At 35.1% G+C, this 18,499-nt stretch overlaps 2 protein-coding genes across 2 annotated transcripts; both read right to left on the bottom strand.

Moving 5' to 3' along the window:
• Nucleotides 1-13,461: 13,461 nt before the first annotated feature.
• LOC147380922 (protein FAR1-RELATED SEQUENCE 5-like) lies at nt 13,462-14,289 on the bottom strand. The gene has a single exon (XM_086431048.1). It carries the CDS (start codon nt 14,287-14,289, stop codon nt 13,462-13,464), a length of 828 nt encoding a protein of 275 aa, XP_086287174.1.
• LOC147380921 (protein FAR1-RELATED SEQUENCE 5-like) lies at nt 14,286-15,314 on the bottom strand. The gene has a single exon (XM_086431050.1). It carries the CDS (start codon nt 15,312-15,314, stop codon nt 14,286-14,288), a length of 1,029 nt encoding a protein of 342 aa, XP_086287176.1.
• Nucleotides 15,315-18,499: the final 3,185 nt, after the last annotated feature.

The following is an 18,499-nucleotide window of genomic DNA, read 5'->3' as shown; positions in this document are numbered from 1 at the left end:
CATTTTGATATCTTACTAGCAACCAGTCATGTGATATTCCATCACCTTTCTATCCAGAATGAAGACTTCATCAACGTGATGCCAAGTCACATCTAGTCCAAGCATTTTTTTTAACACTTTACGAGTAAATATACTCACAGGTAAAGAAAACATGTGTACACAATAATGCATAAATAATGAATAGTCATAATCAATTTCTTTAAGCAGCAATAAATAGTCTATCAAGAGTATAAATAAATCAAAACAAACATAAAATAAACTTAATACTTAAATAACTTGAACAAATGACTGATAACTCCCATACGAGTTTCATGTTCCTTGAAAATCTTTTACGGGAGTCCTTTTGTTAGAAGGTCAGCTATTATATTACTAGAATTTATCTTGACAATTTTGATCAATCCTCCATAAATCTTTTCATATACTAAAAGGTACTTTATTTCAATGTGCTTGTTTCTTCTGGTCACTCTTTTATTCTTTGCAAAATCAGTAATAACCTTATTATCACAATAGATAACAATAGGTCTATCAATGGAATTCACAATCTTTAATTCACCGATAAAATTCTTCAACCAAACTGCTTAACAGGTTGCTTCATAACATCCAATAAACTCTAAATACATAGTCGAATTTGTCAGTTTTGAATTTCTCCATGCGATAACTCCATGCCTAAGTAAAAAATATAACCTGAAGTAGACTTCAAGCTATCACGACATCCAACATGATCTGCATCAGAATTACCAACAACTCGAAGCTCACTCGATCTTCTATATACTAACATAAAGTTTTTTGTTCTCTACAAATATCGAAGTACTTTCTTTATTGCTCTCTAATAAGCAATACCGGGGTTCTGCTGATATCTTCCAAGCATACTAACGATGTAACTGATATCAAGTCGGATACAAATCATTGCATATATAAGACTATCGACTACTGAGGCATATTCTGATGCATCAAACTATATCTTCTCAAACTTGTTCTTGGGACTCTGATCTTGGTTGAATACATCTCCTTTTACCACAGGAGCCTCACCAGTGGCATATTTATCCATATCAAATCTTTTGAGCACATTTTCAATGTATACCCTTTATGACAAACCCAAAAACCCAGCTTATTTATATTTATAAATTTTAATCCCTAAAACATATTGAGCATCCTCCATATCTTTCATGTCAAAATTTTTTGACAAAAAATATTTTGTGTCACACAAGAGATGAACATCATTACTTGCCGACAATATATCATCAATGTAAAGCACAAGTACGATGAATCAATTCCCACTCATCTTGAGATATATGTACTTGTCGACGATATTTTCTTTAAATCCGTTACCGATACCACTTGATCAAATTTCAAGTACCATTGTCTTGATGCTTGTTTCAATCCATAGATTGATCTTTTCAACTTGTAAACAAGATGTTTTTTTTATCAAATTTAAAACCATAAGGTTGTGCCATGTAAATCTCTCCATCCAGTTCACTATTCAGAAAAGTAGTTTTTAAATCCATCTAATATAAATTTAAATCATAGTGTGCCACTATCGCTAAGATAATCCTCAGTGAATCTTTAGAAGAAACTAGAGAATAAGTTTCACTGAAATCAATACCTAACTTTTGCTTGAAACCTTTCATCACAAATCTTGCTTTATACCTCTCAACCTTACCTTATGAATCTCTTTTTGTTTTGAAAATCCATTTGCATTCTACTATCTTACGACCTTCTGGAAGTATCGTTAGTTCCCATACTTCATTCTTTTTCATAGATTTCAATTCTTCTTTCATTGCTTTCTGCCAGAATTGAGATTCATTTGAATCCATCGCTTCTTTGAATATAGAATGATCATCTACATCACCTTTAATAACATCTCCTTCCTGAAAGTACACCTCATAATCATCTGTAATAGTGGGTCTGCGTTCTCAGATAGATCTCTTAATGAGAATGATTGGTTGTGGAACTAAGATCACCACCACTTGAAGATTGGGTTCTGGTTGGATTGTTACATCTTCTTCTACAACGATTGTATGAACAGGTGAAACCACCAAATGAGGTAAATGTTGCGGAATAAAACATATTGGTGGATCTAGGGCTGTCAACAAATAGTGTTATATCCGATCGGATGGTGCTATATCTAAATTCGAATCCGATCGGATATCACTAACAACTATTCGAATTTGCATCCGAAAGAATTATCAGATATCCGAAAATATTCGATTCGAATTTAAATAATAAAAAATCTTTGATTTTTTACAGTTAATTTACAGGCAAAATAAAGTTAAATAAAGTAAAAATTACTTGAAAAAATAAGATTTTTTCTGGCAAGGAACACCCAATTCATTGCTAATCGTATCAATGCATCCTTTAAAGTTATACCATTGATGGCATTATTTGGGAAGTGCTTGGTATACTGAAGTGAAAGTATACCAACACAGACGACGAGCTCCCAAACCTTCTTCCCTCTAATATCTACCATTGGTCTTGAATCTCAAGCTTATGGTTTCTAATTCTAGTTGGATTGAAGCTCAGGCTTGCCATGGAAATTATTTGCAGAGTATTTGAGCAGTTTGAGTTGAGAGAAGGAGAGGGGAAGAAAGGTTATCCACCACATGTCTTGCCTTGTCTCGTCTTACAGAGAGAGAGAGAGAGAGAGAATAAAAAAAAAAGAAAAGAGATGTCTTGTCTTTATTAGAAAGAGAGAGAGGGGGGGGGATATGTCTTGTCTTTATTTAAGAGAGAGAGAGTGTGTGTGTAAGTGAGTTGTTTTGATGTCTCGTCTTTATGAGTGAGAGAGAGAGAGTGAGTGAGAGAGTGAGAGAGGGAGAGGGGGAAGAGGGGGATATGTCTTGTCTTTATTTAAGAGAAAGAGAGTGTAAGTGAGTTGTCTTTATTATAGAGAGAGAGAGGGATTGTCTTTATATATATATATATATATATATATATATATATATCAACACGTGGCACTTTATTTTTCATATTTTATACTCGAAATGACCGAGTTGAGTTGAGGTTACCACCACATGGTGGGGAAAAAAGGGTGTCTAACACCTTCCCTTTTCTCCAACCAAGTCGCTTATCCCGAATCTCAAGGTTTGATTAGTACCTTATCTATCGCGAGTCACTAAAATGCCAAAATGTTACTTTTTCGAAAAATGTACATCGGGTGACCATTCACACCCTCTTACAATATGAATGATGACGACTCCTAAACTTAGTAGATATGGCAATCGTAATCGCGAAACCACGTATCTACAGCGCCGCTAAAGGTATTACCTATAGTAGTAAAACAAGTTATCCGTCGTTACATTTAGCGATCGAGGAAACAACGTCGGATCTCAGTTCCACTACTCATTCGCCACAATAACTTTTACCGACGAAAAATGTACCCTGTAACGACAGAAAAATCTGTCTCTATATCTCAAAAATGTTGTTGTGACACTAAATTAAATACTCTTGGAATTCACATGGAGATGATTCAAGAATTGATTTCTACCGAGAATAATCTCGATATTCATAATAAATCAATTCACTCCAGCATTTCTAATGTTATCAAAAGAACATTGTTCTCTGATTTTTATTCAAGTAAAGTTTATGAGCTGCCCAATTTAATTTTACTAGTAAATTGAACTATATATTTAATGTGTTTAAATGTTCTAAGGAAAAGAATAAGTTACACCAATGAACTCATGAACCTAAATGAAGTTTGCAATCAATTTTAGATGGCTTGAAGGTTTTAATATAGAAAATTCATTATATGGGAAAGAGGTTATATGATCAATGTTTATCAATAATTGATAGATTATTTTGAATGCATTAATGTATCAATCTAGCTAGAGGTATTTTTATAATTTAAAATTTTATTTAACATGAATTTCGATCAACAATACACACATTTTTTCATTATAGTAGCATACATATGATAAGGACATAACCAATAAACTAAAATAGGAGAGTGTTTCTAATGTCCCCAAATCCTAATATGAATCCCCATAATCCTATGCTAAAATCCAAGGCACTAAATAACATTATTTATAGATGATAATAACATAACTAGTCTAACATAACTAGTCAACACATGGTTAAGATGATAATATAGTAAAACTGAACTTTAAATGTGACAACATACTCACAAAATATCTGAGTACATGAGTACTCAAATTTTAAACTCAAACTATAATAATAGAAAGAAATAGCATAACATCACCAATATATGAGAATCCTCTCACTAAAATCAAATAATACCCTCTCACTCAAAAATAAAGCAAAAGACCCTAAACCTAAACTACAACTAGACTAATAGAAATAGTGCTAACTCTTGCTTGGAGTGAACTTTGATTGCCCATGTGTCATACAAGCCGGAATTTCTCTAGAAGCTCCTCAACTAAGGGTAGATCTATAACTGAAATGGTATGTTGAGTAACAAAGGACTTACTCACCAAGTAAACAAATATCTCAAACTGATAATCCCCTAAGTATGAAACAATCATTCTAAAGGATTTGAAACGCATCTAGGGTTTTTCTTTGTAAACAGGAATAAAGTTATATGTAATAATGTCGCAAACATAAGTAAATCCACAATTTGTAAATAATTCAATTAATCCAGATGGCATTTCTAACATAACTAAATACAAATATTGGTAGTATAGTAGATAAGAGTGTTGAGAATCAAAACTGAATACCTCTCAATCAGGATTCACTTGTCCCAGACTTCACTAGGTTGGAACCCCATCGTTAATTCTTGATTTTGTAGTTGATCGCTACACTTACCACATTTAGGTAAACATTTATCCTACTAAGGTTGGCCATTTACTATGAGTATAAGGTAATAGTCCTTTCACGAACTATCAATACATTCGACTAGTCTAGACTGTTAATGATCATTGACTAGTCATCTTCATTTAAACCTATCAGACGAACATATGACTCTCATAAGGCATGTCTACTCGTCTAGAAACTACATTTACATTACATAGTTCACTGGTAAAGATAGAACAGAATCTCCCAGATCTCAATTGTGATTCTACTCTCTTATGCATCTCATACTACATATGAATTTACGATCCCAATCATACATCCTAGGAGAGCATGTTAATTCAAAAATGACATGACAGACTATCCCTTCAAGCATTCATAAACTCTTTAACAGATCTCAAAGTAGTTACGTGTATATATATAGGGTCGGGTTATTTTCACAAAATCTTAAACAAAGTTGTCTTATATGACTAAAAAAATTCGAAATATACTATTTTTTGTAAAGATGATCTCCATCCTCACTAAAAATCAGCCAATTCTGAAACTTCTAACCACATGAAAAATGGTTACAAACTAATGGTAAATAATTAACGGTTCACAATTCTTCAACTTATAAATAAGGGTTAGAAATTTTAGAATTGACTAATTTTTTGCGAAGATAATTTTCTCATCATAGAAATCTTCCTCATAAAAAATCAACCCATTCCGAAATTTTTAGCCCATACAAGACAAAATGCTTTGTCTAGAATATTGTCTAAGATTTTGTCAAAATAACATTACCCATATATATGGGAAATGTTCAGCACCCAACCATTTTTGTCTTACATGGGTTAGAAGTTTGGGAATGGGCTGATTTTTGGTGAGGATAATCTCTATGGTGAGGAGATCATCTTACCAAAAATCAGCCCATTCCAAAACTTCTAACCCCATCACAAATGATTTACAAAAAATGGACGGTCCACGATTTTTCAACTTGTAAACATGGGGTTAGAAGTTTTGGAATGGGCTGATTTTTGGTGAGGATAATCTCCTCACCATAGAGATCATCTTCACCAAAAATCAGCCCATTCCAAAACTTCTAACCCATGTAAGACAAAAATGGTTGGGCAAATGATTGGGTAAATGGTTGGGTGCCGAACGGGACCATATATATATATATATATATAGATATATAGGGAAATGTTCAGCACCCAACCATTTTTGTCCTACATGGCTTAGAAGTTTTGAAATGGGCTAATTTTTGTTGAGGATGATCTCTACGGTTAGAAGATCATCCTCTCTAAAAATCAGCTCATTCCAAAACTTCTAACCTCATGTTTACAAGTTGAAAAACCGTGGACCGTCCATTTTTTGTAAACCATTTTTTATGGGGTTAGAAGTTTTGGAATGAGCTGATTTTTGGGGAGGATGATCTCCTAACCGTAGAGACCATCCTCACCAAAAATCAGCCTATTCCAAAACTTCTAACCCATGTAAGATAGAAATGGTTGGGCAAATAGTGGGTAAATGGTTGGGGCTGAACGGACCCATATATATATGGGTCTTGTTCAGCAACAGCAACAAATATTTTGGCAAAACATTTTTCAAAACATGAGTTAGAAGTTTTGGAATGGGCTGATTTTTGGTGAGGATGATCTCCTCACCAGAGATCATCCTCACCAAAAATCAGCCCATTCCAAAACTTCTAACCCCATCACAAATGATTTACAAAAAATGGACGGTCCACGATTTTTCAACTTGTAAACATGGGGTTAGAAGTTTTGGAATGGGCTGATTTTTGGTGAGGATAATCTCCTCACCATAGAGATCATCTTCACCAAAAATCAGCCCATTCCAAAACTTCTAACCCATGTAAGACAAAAATGGTTGGGCAAATGATTGGGTAAATAGTTGGGTGCCGAACGAGACCATATATATATATATATATATATATATATATGGGTCCCGTTCGGCACCCTAAGTTTTACCACACACTTTAACAAACGTGTTTTGTCCTACATGGGTAAGAAGTTTCGGAATGGGCTGATTTTTGGTGAGGATGATCTCTATTGTGAGGAGATCATCCTCACCAAAAATCAGATCATTCCAAAACTTCTAACCCCCAAAAAATGATTTACAAAAAATGGACGGTCCACGATTTTTCAACTTGTAAACATGGGGCTAAACATTTCGGAATGGGCCAATTTTTTGGGGAGGATGATCTTCTAATCATAGAGATCATCCTCACCAAAAATCAGCCCATTCCAAAACTTCTAACCCATGTAGGACAAAAAACGTTTTGTTAAAGTGTGTGGTAAAACTTAGGGTGCTGAACATTTCCTATATATATATATGGAGGCATTCGGATGCATGTGTTTTATCAGTTGTTTTAACAAAGAAACCCGACCGTTGGATATTGTTGAATCGGACGGTCGAGATTGTTGATTTCGTTTAAGTTATAAGTTATGGGCTTTTTACAGCACCATCCCTCATGTTTGGCGTTATTCGTGCCACCTCCTGAGTGAATTACAATGACAGTTATAAGTTATTATTTTTTATAGCGCCAACCCTCTTTTATATGATTATTAGTGCCACCTCCCCGAGTGAATTACAATGATAGAGAGCTCTCGTCTGTTCTCTCTAAACCTTCGAACCCCTCTCTCTTTCTCGCTCTCGCTCCACTCTGAAACCTCGAAAACCCTCCTCTCTCTCGCTGCAACTCATCGACGAAAACTCTCTCTCTCTCTCTCGCTCCGCTGAAACCCTCGAACCTCCTCACTCTCACTCTCTCTCGTTGAAACCCTCCTCTCTCACGCTGCAACTCCATCGACGAAGCACGAACACGAAAGTGTTCTTGTAAACACAGAAGCGATTGCGCAAGCCTACTCGAAGGTATATTGAAGAATCATCAAATCTGAAATCAAGATCATGCCGTGGAAGACTGGAAAGTCCAAGTAAAAGTTCAAGGGATAAACTCATGCGGATTAGATCTCACAATCAGCATCATAGGAAAGGATTTGGAGCAGTGCCGCTGGTTTGTAAGCAGGATTCACTTTGGGAGTCTGGTATTCAGGTACCATTGGTGTTCGTGTACGGAAGGGGCGCCCAAAGAAACAATCTTCCATTTTGGTAAGAAATTCTCATCAAATCGCTTGCATATTGATAGTGAATCTTTTTCATCATCTTGTACCTTCTTCTCCAGCTGAATGTGGGCTGCTACTATGAATTGACTTATCATTTGGTCTTACATGGTATTTAATTATTTCTTAATATTTTTGCTGACTTTAGACCATCATATAATGATATGAGTGTGTACACTTGTCTTTGGTTCGCATATTGGTGAGCCGCTTACCTATTAAAGATAACAGAATATGTATGTTTTATCGATGAAAAAACATAAGTTTTAAGCAAATTCCATATGTGTAATATCCTATGTGCTTATGAATGTCACGAGTGAAGTTATGGGCTTTAAAGAAAAATGTGTTATGTTCTTTTATTCCTCGGCCACTTTCATGCAATTTGGAAAGTAATGAGTCTAACAGATGAACCCAAGTCAAAAGAAGAGAGTAAACATAGTGAGTGCAATACAAAAGAATGTGGCCACAGTACAAGTTGTGTTGCATTTCCTTATTCTCCTTTCCACCATTTCAATGTCATCTCTAATCAAATCCCATTACTAGTTTCACTGTTTCATGCATCATTACTAGTTTAAATTTCTAAATGATAACTATTTCAAACCCAGTGGTGGCCTTTGTAAAATTAAGAAGCATGCACCATCATTGTCAATGGCTTGTTCCAGTTATTTGGTTCACCAACATGAAATCGGTTTCGTTGCCTGGAGCCACATTTAGAGCATTTTCTTACTATCTCAATCCACCCCTTTTTCAGGTTACCTTTTTTCCATTTTAGACCTCTCAAATTGTGCCAAAGTACTTTTTATGTGCAATTATTATTATTATTTTTAATTGGTAAGCTTGGTTTTAATGAGTTTAATAACTTATTATTGGCAGGATTTGAACCCAAACAGTTCCGGTCCTCTTCGACCATGTGCACGAATATACTTGTGATTTTGATAATTTTCTTGTTATTGATTTACTTGATTTGATTTGAATTTATTATTACTTCACTGAAAATTATAATTCTCACATTGATATATATCTTTGATGAACATTTTGTGAAACCACTCACAATTGGTTTTGTCAGGTTTGCTATCAAGATGGGCAAGTTTTATGTTGTCTTTGTAGGGAGAAAGACCGGGATATTTTCCACCTGGGAAGAATGTCACCAATACGTGGATAGATATCCGTCAGCTTGTTACAAATCATTTTCATCGTATGAGGAAGCCACAAGACACTTTGTTGAAGATAGCGTAATCGTGATATAGTTGAAGAGAAATTCCATGAAATAGATGATCAATTCCATGACTTGAAGCAAGAATTCTGTGAAGTGGAGCATGTGGAATTCACGAAAAAATCATATGTATTTAAGAGATTACATGTAATTTGTATAATTATTTTCATATTATCTTTAGTCATGGGTATGTATTTTCTTTGAACTTATAGATTTCAAGAGAATAATTGATTTTGGATCTTAATGAGTGAATGTATATTATATATGGCTTTAATTATTTATTGCCTTTAGCTTATCTTGCATGTAATTATTTATTGCCTTTAGCCCAACCTTAACACCACCCCTTGTTTGTTTGAGACCAGCTATCCTCTTGCAGATTTCATTACTAATATGCATTCCAACACGTTGAGTCATGTGGTTTCATTACCAAATATCAGGATTACAGATGAATGTTGTAGGATATTTAATGGGTATTTCGGAAACACACTAAAAATGTTTGGAAGAACAGGTTATGATGTGGTTAGTGATTTCCACATGGTTAGTCAAAATTATTGTTAAACGAAATATTCCATGGTTAGTGATTTCCAAATGGTTAGTCAAAATTATTGGTTAAATTGCCTGTCAAACCTTGTGCAACATGAGATTAATGATTTGACAAAAAAAATTTGGACAATGAAGATGTCTTAGTGAGGATGACCCATTTTATGGTTGGATTGTCTCCAACATGAGATTCATGGACCTTATAGAAAAAATACACACATTGCAAAGCAACTTCGAAGTCGTTGGTTCAACTCCAGCCTACACATCCCATAAATAAATAATAATAAATAAATAGCAATAACAAGTTTAGACCAACTCTAAACATGAACTTAGTTTTGGACCAAATGTAAAACCTCTACCTGTCCACAAAAATAAACTAGTTTAACTCAAATTCTCAATAAAGACTGGGATTTGGCAACTATTTTGCCTTAAAGGCTTGGCCCATTCATTCCTTCCCAACTCTTTGTAGTTACGTGGCTTCTTCCACACACTGTCTAGCATTTTTAAAGTGCAAAATATGTGAAAGTTGTACAGGTGATCGTAGAATTACTTAACAGCTTGACAAAATCTCCGAGCAATCAAATGATGTACACTTTACAAATCCCACATAATTGGTTTAAATGTTTTCCAACCTCAACAATGTGCCAAACTACACATTCTCTGTTGGGTTGTGAACGTGATCACTTACAAAAAAATAAGATAAAACAGGGCATGATGATTCTGATGCTTTAAGATAAAGCAGCAGCTGCCATTGGAACCGATCTGTAGCATGCCCTCTTGGCTGCACGCTCCTCTGCAACTGACCTCTTGTTTCTCTGAAATTTGAGTTGGGTGATACCTTGGTTCTTAGGCTTCCCGTACACAATACCTTTGGGAACAGGCCTCTTGCGACCACCGCGTCTAACACGGACACGGTAGATGACATAACCCTGTGAAGGAGCTCCACAATTATTACCACGAAGTAAGTATAACAATCAAAACAAAAGACTTGTAAATTCCAAAGAAAAAAGAACAGTGTCAACTCTTATAACATAGAAAGAATTGAGATACTCATCTCCACAAAACATTACATGAAAGAAAAGTGAACTTTACAAAGAGAGCAAGTACAGCTTCCATTATAACATTCATATAAAAGATCAGTGTTATTCAGAATGAAGAATTGAAAGTAGACCAAGATACTGGTTTGAAAGAATGAAGCCATGGTAGAATTGTAGAAGCTCACGCTCTATAATAACTACCATCAAGTTTACAGCTTCCCATCTTATGGTATTTTCCATCACCTAGGGCTATTGTTCAAGAAATATCACTTCACACTCTACCAAGACAAGGCATGAAAATGAAAATAACACTTGATATGAATACAAATTGCATTTGATTTTGGTATGCAGTGGTAAGGTATTGCAGATGTACCATAAATGATCAACATGGGGACAACAATAAAAAAAATGAGCTCTTGGAAACACAGATGGACATAACAAATACCAACTTTATTTTATAGATAACAACAAATGCCTACTAGTAGAACTGATGATTGCACCAAACAACGTCAATACAAATTGCATTTCATTGACATCTCAAATACCTTCAAATGGCTAATATCATAGGCGTCAAGTGTTAGTAACTATTGGAGGCTAAACACGAACCTAATGGGCCATGGAGTGCATTCAAGAACAGATCATCTATGACACGAGATTACTTCAAACAAGGGCTGATCTAATATGTATGATTCAAATTGTCATGAGATGAGCAAAGCTCTAGGACCAAGGCCAATTGAACATAAAGGTCCTCCAATCAGGTTTATTGGGTTTGTGAAATCAGAATTTATGTTTGAAACATCACTACGTGATTCATTGAAAAAGTAGCTTGTGATAGACAACACTGTAAAGAATTCAGATCATACAATCCCAAGATAAGCGTTTCAAACCCAACTCCTTCACATGCATTAAGGCAACACGCCCAATTGATGGTCTCATTTATTCTTAATTACCATGCCTAGACCATTAGTTAGTGATCAAACAATGCAACTGTTTATGAAACTCAAGATGAAAAAATTCGAACAGAACAATTGCAACTGCCTGTTCTTGAAAAGTAGTTTCCTTTTGAACAAATTTAGCATAAATGGTAAAGTAGGGTATAAGGTTAAGTAATAAGGACCATGGTTTAAAAAATCGGAATGTATCCACTAATATGTATCGGTATCAGTGAAGACCGATATGAAACATTGAATGTTTTGGGTATGTACCGGAATGTATCAGTTTGTATCAATGCTGTACCTTTTATTCCTTCTAAGAATATTGTTCATCATGATTTTCTGATTCAAAAACCTTCTCTCCAAACACGCTTCACTATCGTCTTGTCTCTCATTTTTTATGAGTAGTGGTCCTCAAGATTCCTAGGAAAGATTAAAGGTGATGGACGTGGTTCAGGTATCATTGGGCTTTCACTTCTACACTCACTCTTTCTTGTGCTTGTTTATCATTTCACAGGTCTACTTGGTCGAGTCTGACTTGTGCTTGCTGTACACAGGGTATAGAAAAGGTGAAAACAGACAGGGCTGACAAACCATATCAAGATGTGAAAATCTTGAATGTCACTGTTCCTAAGTCTTAAAGATTCTTCCTTTTAAGGGTTGATGCATTAAGTTTATGGTCAGTGCTCCTAATAGTGGGAGGTTCTTGGTTTGAAAGCATTCATTTTTCAGGTGAAGGCAGATTTAAATGTTTTAACTACTGTACCTATGGTTTAAAGTCACTACCTCAAGGTAATAAATTTTGGATCACTTGAACGATTCTTGTTCCTCAATTAAATAGTCTCTAAATCGATGTCTTCTGTTAATTCAAATGAGTTAACAACCATACCCATGTTTGACAAGTTGAAACACATGGAACGAAAATTAACTGAAGTGATACCTTGGATTATAACAAATTGGTCTGCAAGATGAAGAAAACAAAAAATGGTATGCCTCTCATAGCCCGAATACAAGCTTTGATAGGCTCGGGCCATCTCGACCAAACTCATCAAATAGACTGCAAAAATGGCACATAAAATGTCAACACCCATTCTGACATGGCAATAGTCATAACAATTTTATATGTCAAAACATAATATTTGGGATAACCTTTTGAACAAGGAAGGCCTGAAAATGCAATACAAGTAGCAAAAAAACAGCAAATTTGAAAACTCATGTCTCTAATCAGATTTACTGAACAAAAAACAGCAACTTGCTCCAACATGTTTGTTAACTCAATGGCCCTCATGATCGATTTCCATGTCCTGGCCCAATTCTTGAATATCACCATTATCTATTAAAAAAAAAATTATAAATAAGACTGTACAATATAAATAAATGTTTTAAAGTGATATTTTTTCTTACAAAGATAATTTCACTTACCTTGGGTTGTAGAACATGTCCGCTTTTTATATGGATTTATAGGGCATATTCGTTTGTCGTGTCCGAATGCTTTACATGATGCACACTTTCGTTTCTTCTTTTGTTGGCTCAACTCGATACTACTTTTTAATCTACCTGTACATTCAACCTTTCCTTTGCCCTTCTCATCTTTCTTCCTACCCTTTGTTTGCGAGACATTCGGGTCCAAAAGTAACAACTGTGATGCATCAATTACAGCTGGGGATGCATCAACTACAACTTCATGTTCTAACATTTCATCGCATTGAATTTCAGAAAGTTTTTTGGATAGTTCATTTAAGGTATTCGTGAAGATTTCGTATCTCTTCATTGAAGTTGATGCAAAACTAGCTAACGTAGTAGCTTGTTGACACATATTGCCAAATCTCAATGCAATTGGCGGTTCTTTCCCATCGATCATTATTTCTGAATCCATCACCCTAAATTTGTTTGCCCCTTTCCTCCATCTTCCAAGAATAAAGTGTGACGGTTATACTATCAATGTCTAGACGGAAAAACACCTTTAGAAAATGCCGACATATTATTCCAACGAACTCAAATTTCTTACATTCACATGCACCCTCGTAAGTATCCAAATTTAACTTCAACACAAACTCCTCGGACTTACCAAACTTAGTTGTCATCCGATACGTATGAAATCTATCATCGATTCCCATTTCTTCAACTTTAAGTCGATTCACTTGGAGCCATTCTTTCCTGAGTTTCTCAAACATATTTTTAGTATACACTGTCGCAGCATGTTTGAGAAGTAACTCGTCATTCTTCACACATCGAAACTTGTGTTCTGATTTAAAATCTTCATCGGTCTCATTTGTAACAAGCTTTTTCAATGCTTCCTCATACTTGACTACAAATTCTCTTAGATTTGTCTTCCATGTAACGAACCCATCAAAGAATGCATTAATACTCTCACTACGGCCCGTAGTATTCATGCCAGCAAAAAAACAACCCCGATTATACACAGGCACCCAAGACTCCCGCAAATAAAATAATTGTTCAAGCCATTCATTTCCTTCCAATCCATGCTCTACAATCAAGTTCTTCCAATTCTTTTCAAACTCTTCTCCCGTGTATGTCGACCAAATACACCTCTCTAATTTGCTTTTGAAATCACAAGTTTCAAAGTATTTATAAGCCAACTTCTCAGGAAACTTCTTCATGATGTGCCAAATGCAAAGGCGATGACGTGTGTTAGGAAAAACTTTGGCAATCGCATTCCTCATTGCCAAATCTTGATCGGTGATCATCGATATTGGGTGACGTCCCCCATAGCCTTAAGCCAAGTCTCAAATAACCATAAGAAGGTCGTTTTTGTCTCATCTTGTAGAAGAACACACCCAAATTGTATAGATTGAAAGTGGTGGTTTACTCTAGTAAATGGAGCGAACGGCATATCATATTTATTTGTCCGATAAGTCGTGTCGAATGTCACCACATCACCAAAATATTCATACGACAATCTAGACCTTGCATCCACCCAAAAGAAATTTGTTGCCCTCATCTCATCATCACATTGTATTGCATAAAAGAATTGTGGATTTTCAGCCTGTTTTGTTATGAAGTAATTTAATACTGACTGTGCATCCCCTACCTCCAACTCCCTATGCCTAACATTCCTCAAGTGATTATAACAATCCCTACCATCAAAGCCAATTAGATCTCCACCAAGAATGGTTGGCACTTTAGTGACTTGAATATTTTCTCTTCTGAATGTTTCCACTAAATCCTTAGCTACTGTAGGCATACAACGATTTGATCTCATCTTCATTCTCTTCGATGGTGTGACTACCTTGTGATTATGGCCATCGTCGAAAATGGACACTCTCCATTTTGCGGTCCACTTGTAATCGTGTATAACACGCATCATAGCCTTACATCCACATTTAACGGTTGAAGAACTTCTTCTGATTATCTTATTTGCGCTTTCATTCACAATTGTTGCTTCAACATCTTTTTCTTTTGCCTTATATTTGCCTTGATGTGTGCAAACATATGTCATTCCAGTTATCTCATTTGAACCTCGTCGACACTTAGTAGTTGTTTGAATACGAATGGAAAATCCTTCTTGATGCCCGTAATCTTCATAATACTTCTTGGCTTCTTCAATTGAATCAAAGATCATCCCCACATACGGTACATTCAACTTTTCAACATTCTTTATAGGACTCTCGCAATCAACATGTTCTCCATTATCTAATTGGATTCTCGATGAAGATCTCATAGTTTCACCAATAGTCGCTTCCCCACACTTGTCAACGCCAATTGTATCCATGAAATATTTTCACTGATACATTAAATCACAATCAATGCATTAAAGGAAGATTCAAAGTTATGCCAATCATATGCCTTCATTGAAGGTAATGCAAAACTATCTAAAGAATCAAAGTTATTCCAAAATAAACTTGTGATTCAGAAGGCTGAACCTTTTGAACATCTTTCCAATAATACTCATAACCAACTCTACCAAAACCTCCTCCCATCTCTTGACTAATACCATAAACTACCACAACTCCCCAAACAAAACTCCAATGCATTTCCCTATAAAAGCATTCTGAACCAATCCAGGGGTGCACAACTTGAAACCCCAAAATCCCTCTTTGAGTCTCTTCTTCTCCTCAGCCCTTCCAATCAAGTGGAAAGCTCTCTTCCTCCTCCACTAGAAAATTTTCCAAAAAATAACCACCACCCAATTCAAAACTCACTGTTTTCGAAGTGGGTATCTCGATTTCTAATCGAAATTCCTCAAAAATGAGAATTTCTAAACTACCCATCAAACAAACAACTTCAGTTATTTGTGAAGTGGGTGTCTCGATTTCGATTCAATGTGTTCGAAGTGGGTATCTCGATTTCTAATCGAAATTCCTCAAAAATGAAAAATTTTGAACTACCCAACAAACAAAAAAATTCAATTATTCTTGAAGTGATTCATTGTTTTCGAAGTTGGTATCTCGATTTCTAATCGAAATTCCAGAAAAATGATAATTTCTGAACTACCCAACAAACAAAAAAATTCAGTTATACCTGAAGTTGTCTCGATTTCGATTCACTGTTTTCGAAGTGGGTATCTCGATTTCTAATTGAAATTCCTCAAAAATGGAAATTTTAACTACCCACACAAATAAAATTCAGTTATTCCTATTCCTAAAATGGGGGTCTCGATTTCGATTCAATTTGTCAGAAAAATAGGATTTTTTAACTACCCAAAAATCAAAAATCAGAATTTTCTGAAATAGGTATCTAGATTTGAAACAAATGCATCTATATTAATTAAAATAACATGACCAGAATCAAAAAATAAATAACCCAAAAAAAAAATCGAAAAAAAAAACCTAAATAATTTAGGATTTTTTTGTCTTCATAAAATCGGAAATCAAATTATACAATTATTTCGCAGAATACTTTTACCACAGTGTTTGAGATTTCAAAATAATATAAAAAAAAAAATGAATAAAAACAAACTTACAGTTCTATCGAGAGTTCGTTATCCCCAGTGGCTTTTGATCCATCAATAGAATTTACTTTATTTTTTAACCTATAAAGTTAAGTTAAGTGGGCCTTAGTGATTGTATTACAGTGGATTGGTTTATAGAGTGAACAATTTGGGAGGAATTCCATGTTCTTGCAAATTCAATGAAATCATTTATGCTTTGCAAGCATAATAATTCTTTTGAATTGGAAGCAAATTCAATGAAATCATTTATGATTTCTAACAAAGCTTAAAATAGGAAAAGTAATCCAACTTTTCAAAATCAAGTATATATTATATAAAAAAAAAATTAAACACCATAATTTTGTAAAGGAAAAAAAATAATTTTGCTCGATTAAGGGCAAAAAAAATCATCAAAATCGTAAAATAAACACCATAATACATGTAAATCAATAGAATGAACCAAGAAAATATAGATCCCCAAATTGATAAAGAAATCAATGTATATCAAATGCATTAACAAAAGACATGGATCATAGATGCATCAAAGTGAAGATCAAAATCAAACCTCAGTAGGAGCCGTTCGTGATAGATAACCAAAAAAAAAATTATCGGAAAAAAAACCTAAATAATTCTGGATTTTTTTGTCTTCATAAAATCAGAAATCAAATTATACAAATAATTTTACCACAGTGTTTGAGATTTCAAATATAAAAAAATAAATAAAAAAACAAACTTATAGTTCTATCGAGAGATCGTTCGTGTTCGTGAAACGAAGTTGCCAGCGAGAGTGAGAGAGTGCAACTTAGTAGAAGTCGTTCGTGTTCGTGCTTCGTTGGAGCGAGAGTGAGGAGGTTCGAGGGTTTTAGCGGAGCGAGAGAGAGAGGAGAGAGGTTTTTGTCGATGGAGTTGCAGCGAGAGAGAAGAGTGTTTCGAGGGTTTCAACTAGCTAGAGCGCGCGAGAGAGAGAGAGAGAGAGGTGTTCGAGGGTTTAGATCGAACAGACGAGTTTGTGTTCGAGGGTTTGGAGAGAACAGTTCGAGTGTTTAGTGAGAACAGACGAGAGCTGATTGCTGTTTTCACTCAGGGAGGTGGCACGAATAACGCCAAACATGAGGGATGGCGCTGAAAAAGCCCATAACTTATAACTTAAACGAAATCAACAATCTCGACCGTCCGATTCAACAATATCCAACGGTCGGGTTTCTTTTGTTAAAACAACTGATAAAACACATGCATCCGAACGCCTCCCTATATATATATATATGGGAAATGTTCAGCACCCTAAGTTTTACCACACACTTTAACAAACGTTTTTTTGTCCTACATGGGTTAGAAGTTTTGGAATGGGCTGATTTTTGATGAGGATGATCTCTATGATTAGAAGATCATCCTCCCCAAAAATCAGCCCATTCCGAGATGTTTAGCCCCATGTTTACACGTTAAAAAATCGTGGACCGTCCATTTTTTGTAAATCATTTTGATGGGGTTAGAAGTTTTGAAATGAGCTGATTTTTGGTGAGGATGATCTCCTCACCATAGCGATCATCCTCACCAAAAATCAGCCCATTCCAAAACTTCTAACCCATGTAAGACAAAACACATTTGTTAAAGTGTGTGATAAAGCTTAGGGTGCTGAACGGGACCCTATATATATATATATATATGGGTCAGGTTCAAGGGCCATATGAGAAAACATATAAGAAAACTTTCGTTTTTTCAAAATAAGGGTTAGAGGTTTTGGATTGAGCTGATTTTTTGCAAGGATGGTCACTATGATGAGAAGATCATCCTCACAAAAAAATCAGCTCAATCAGAAACTTCTAAATCCATCAAAAGTGATTTACAAATTAGTGATGAAAAAATTGGTAAAATATCGACGGTCCACATTCTAACTCACTTTTAATGGGGTTAGAAGCTTCAGATTGGGGCTGATTTTTTTTTTTGGATGATCTTCCCATCATAGAGATCATCCTCACAAAAAAATCAGCTCAATCAAAATTTCTCACCCATAGTTTTAAAATTTTATT

The sequence above is a fragment of the Akebia trifoliata genome, unplaced genomic scaffold (genome assembly GCF_017979445.1).
Source record: "Akebia trifoliata isolate Shusen 1 unplaced genomic scaffold, ASM1797944v1 Contig00877, whole genome shotgun sequence".
Lineage (NCBI taxonomy): Eukaryota > Viridiplantae > Streptophyta > Magnoliopsida > Ranunculales > Lardizabalaceae > Akebia > Akebia trifoliata.
The sequence above is the reverse complement of the archived record's forward strand: the minus strand, read 5'-3'. Positions and strand labels throughout refer to the sequence as shown.

Excerpts from the sequence above, each read along its gene's own strand:
- LOC147380921 (XM_086431050.1), bottom strand. The coding sequence starts at position 15,314 with ATGGATACAATTGGCGTTGACAAGTGTGGGGAAGCGACTATTGGTGAA.
- LOC147380922 (XM_086431048.1), bottom strand. The coding sequence starts at position 14,289 with ATGATCACCGATCAAGATTTGGCAATGAGGAATGCGATTGCCAAAGTT.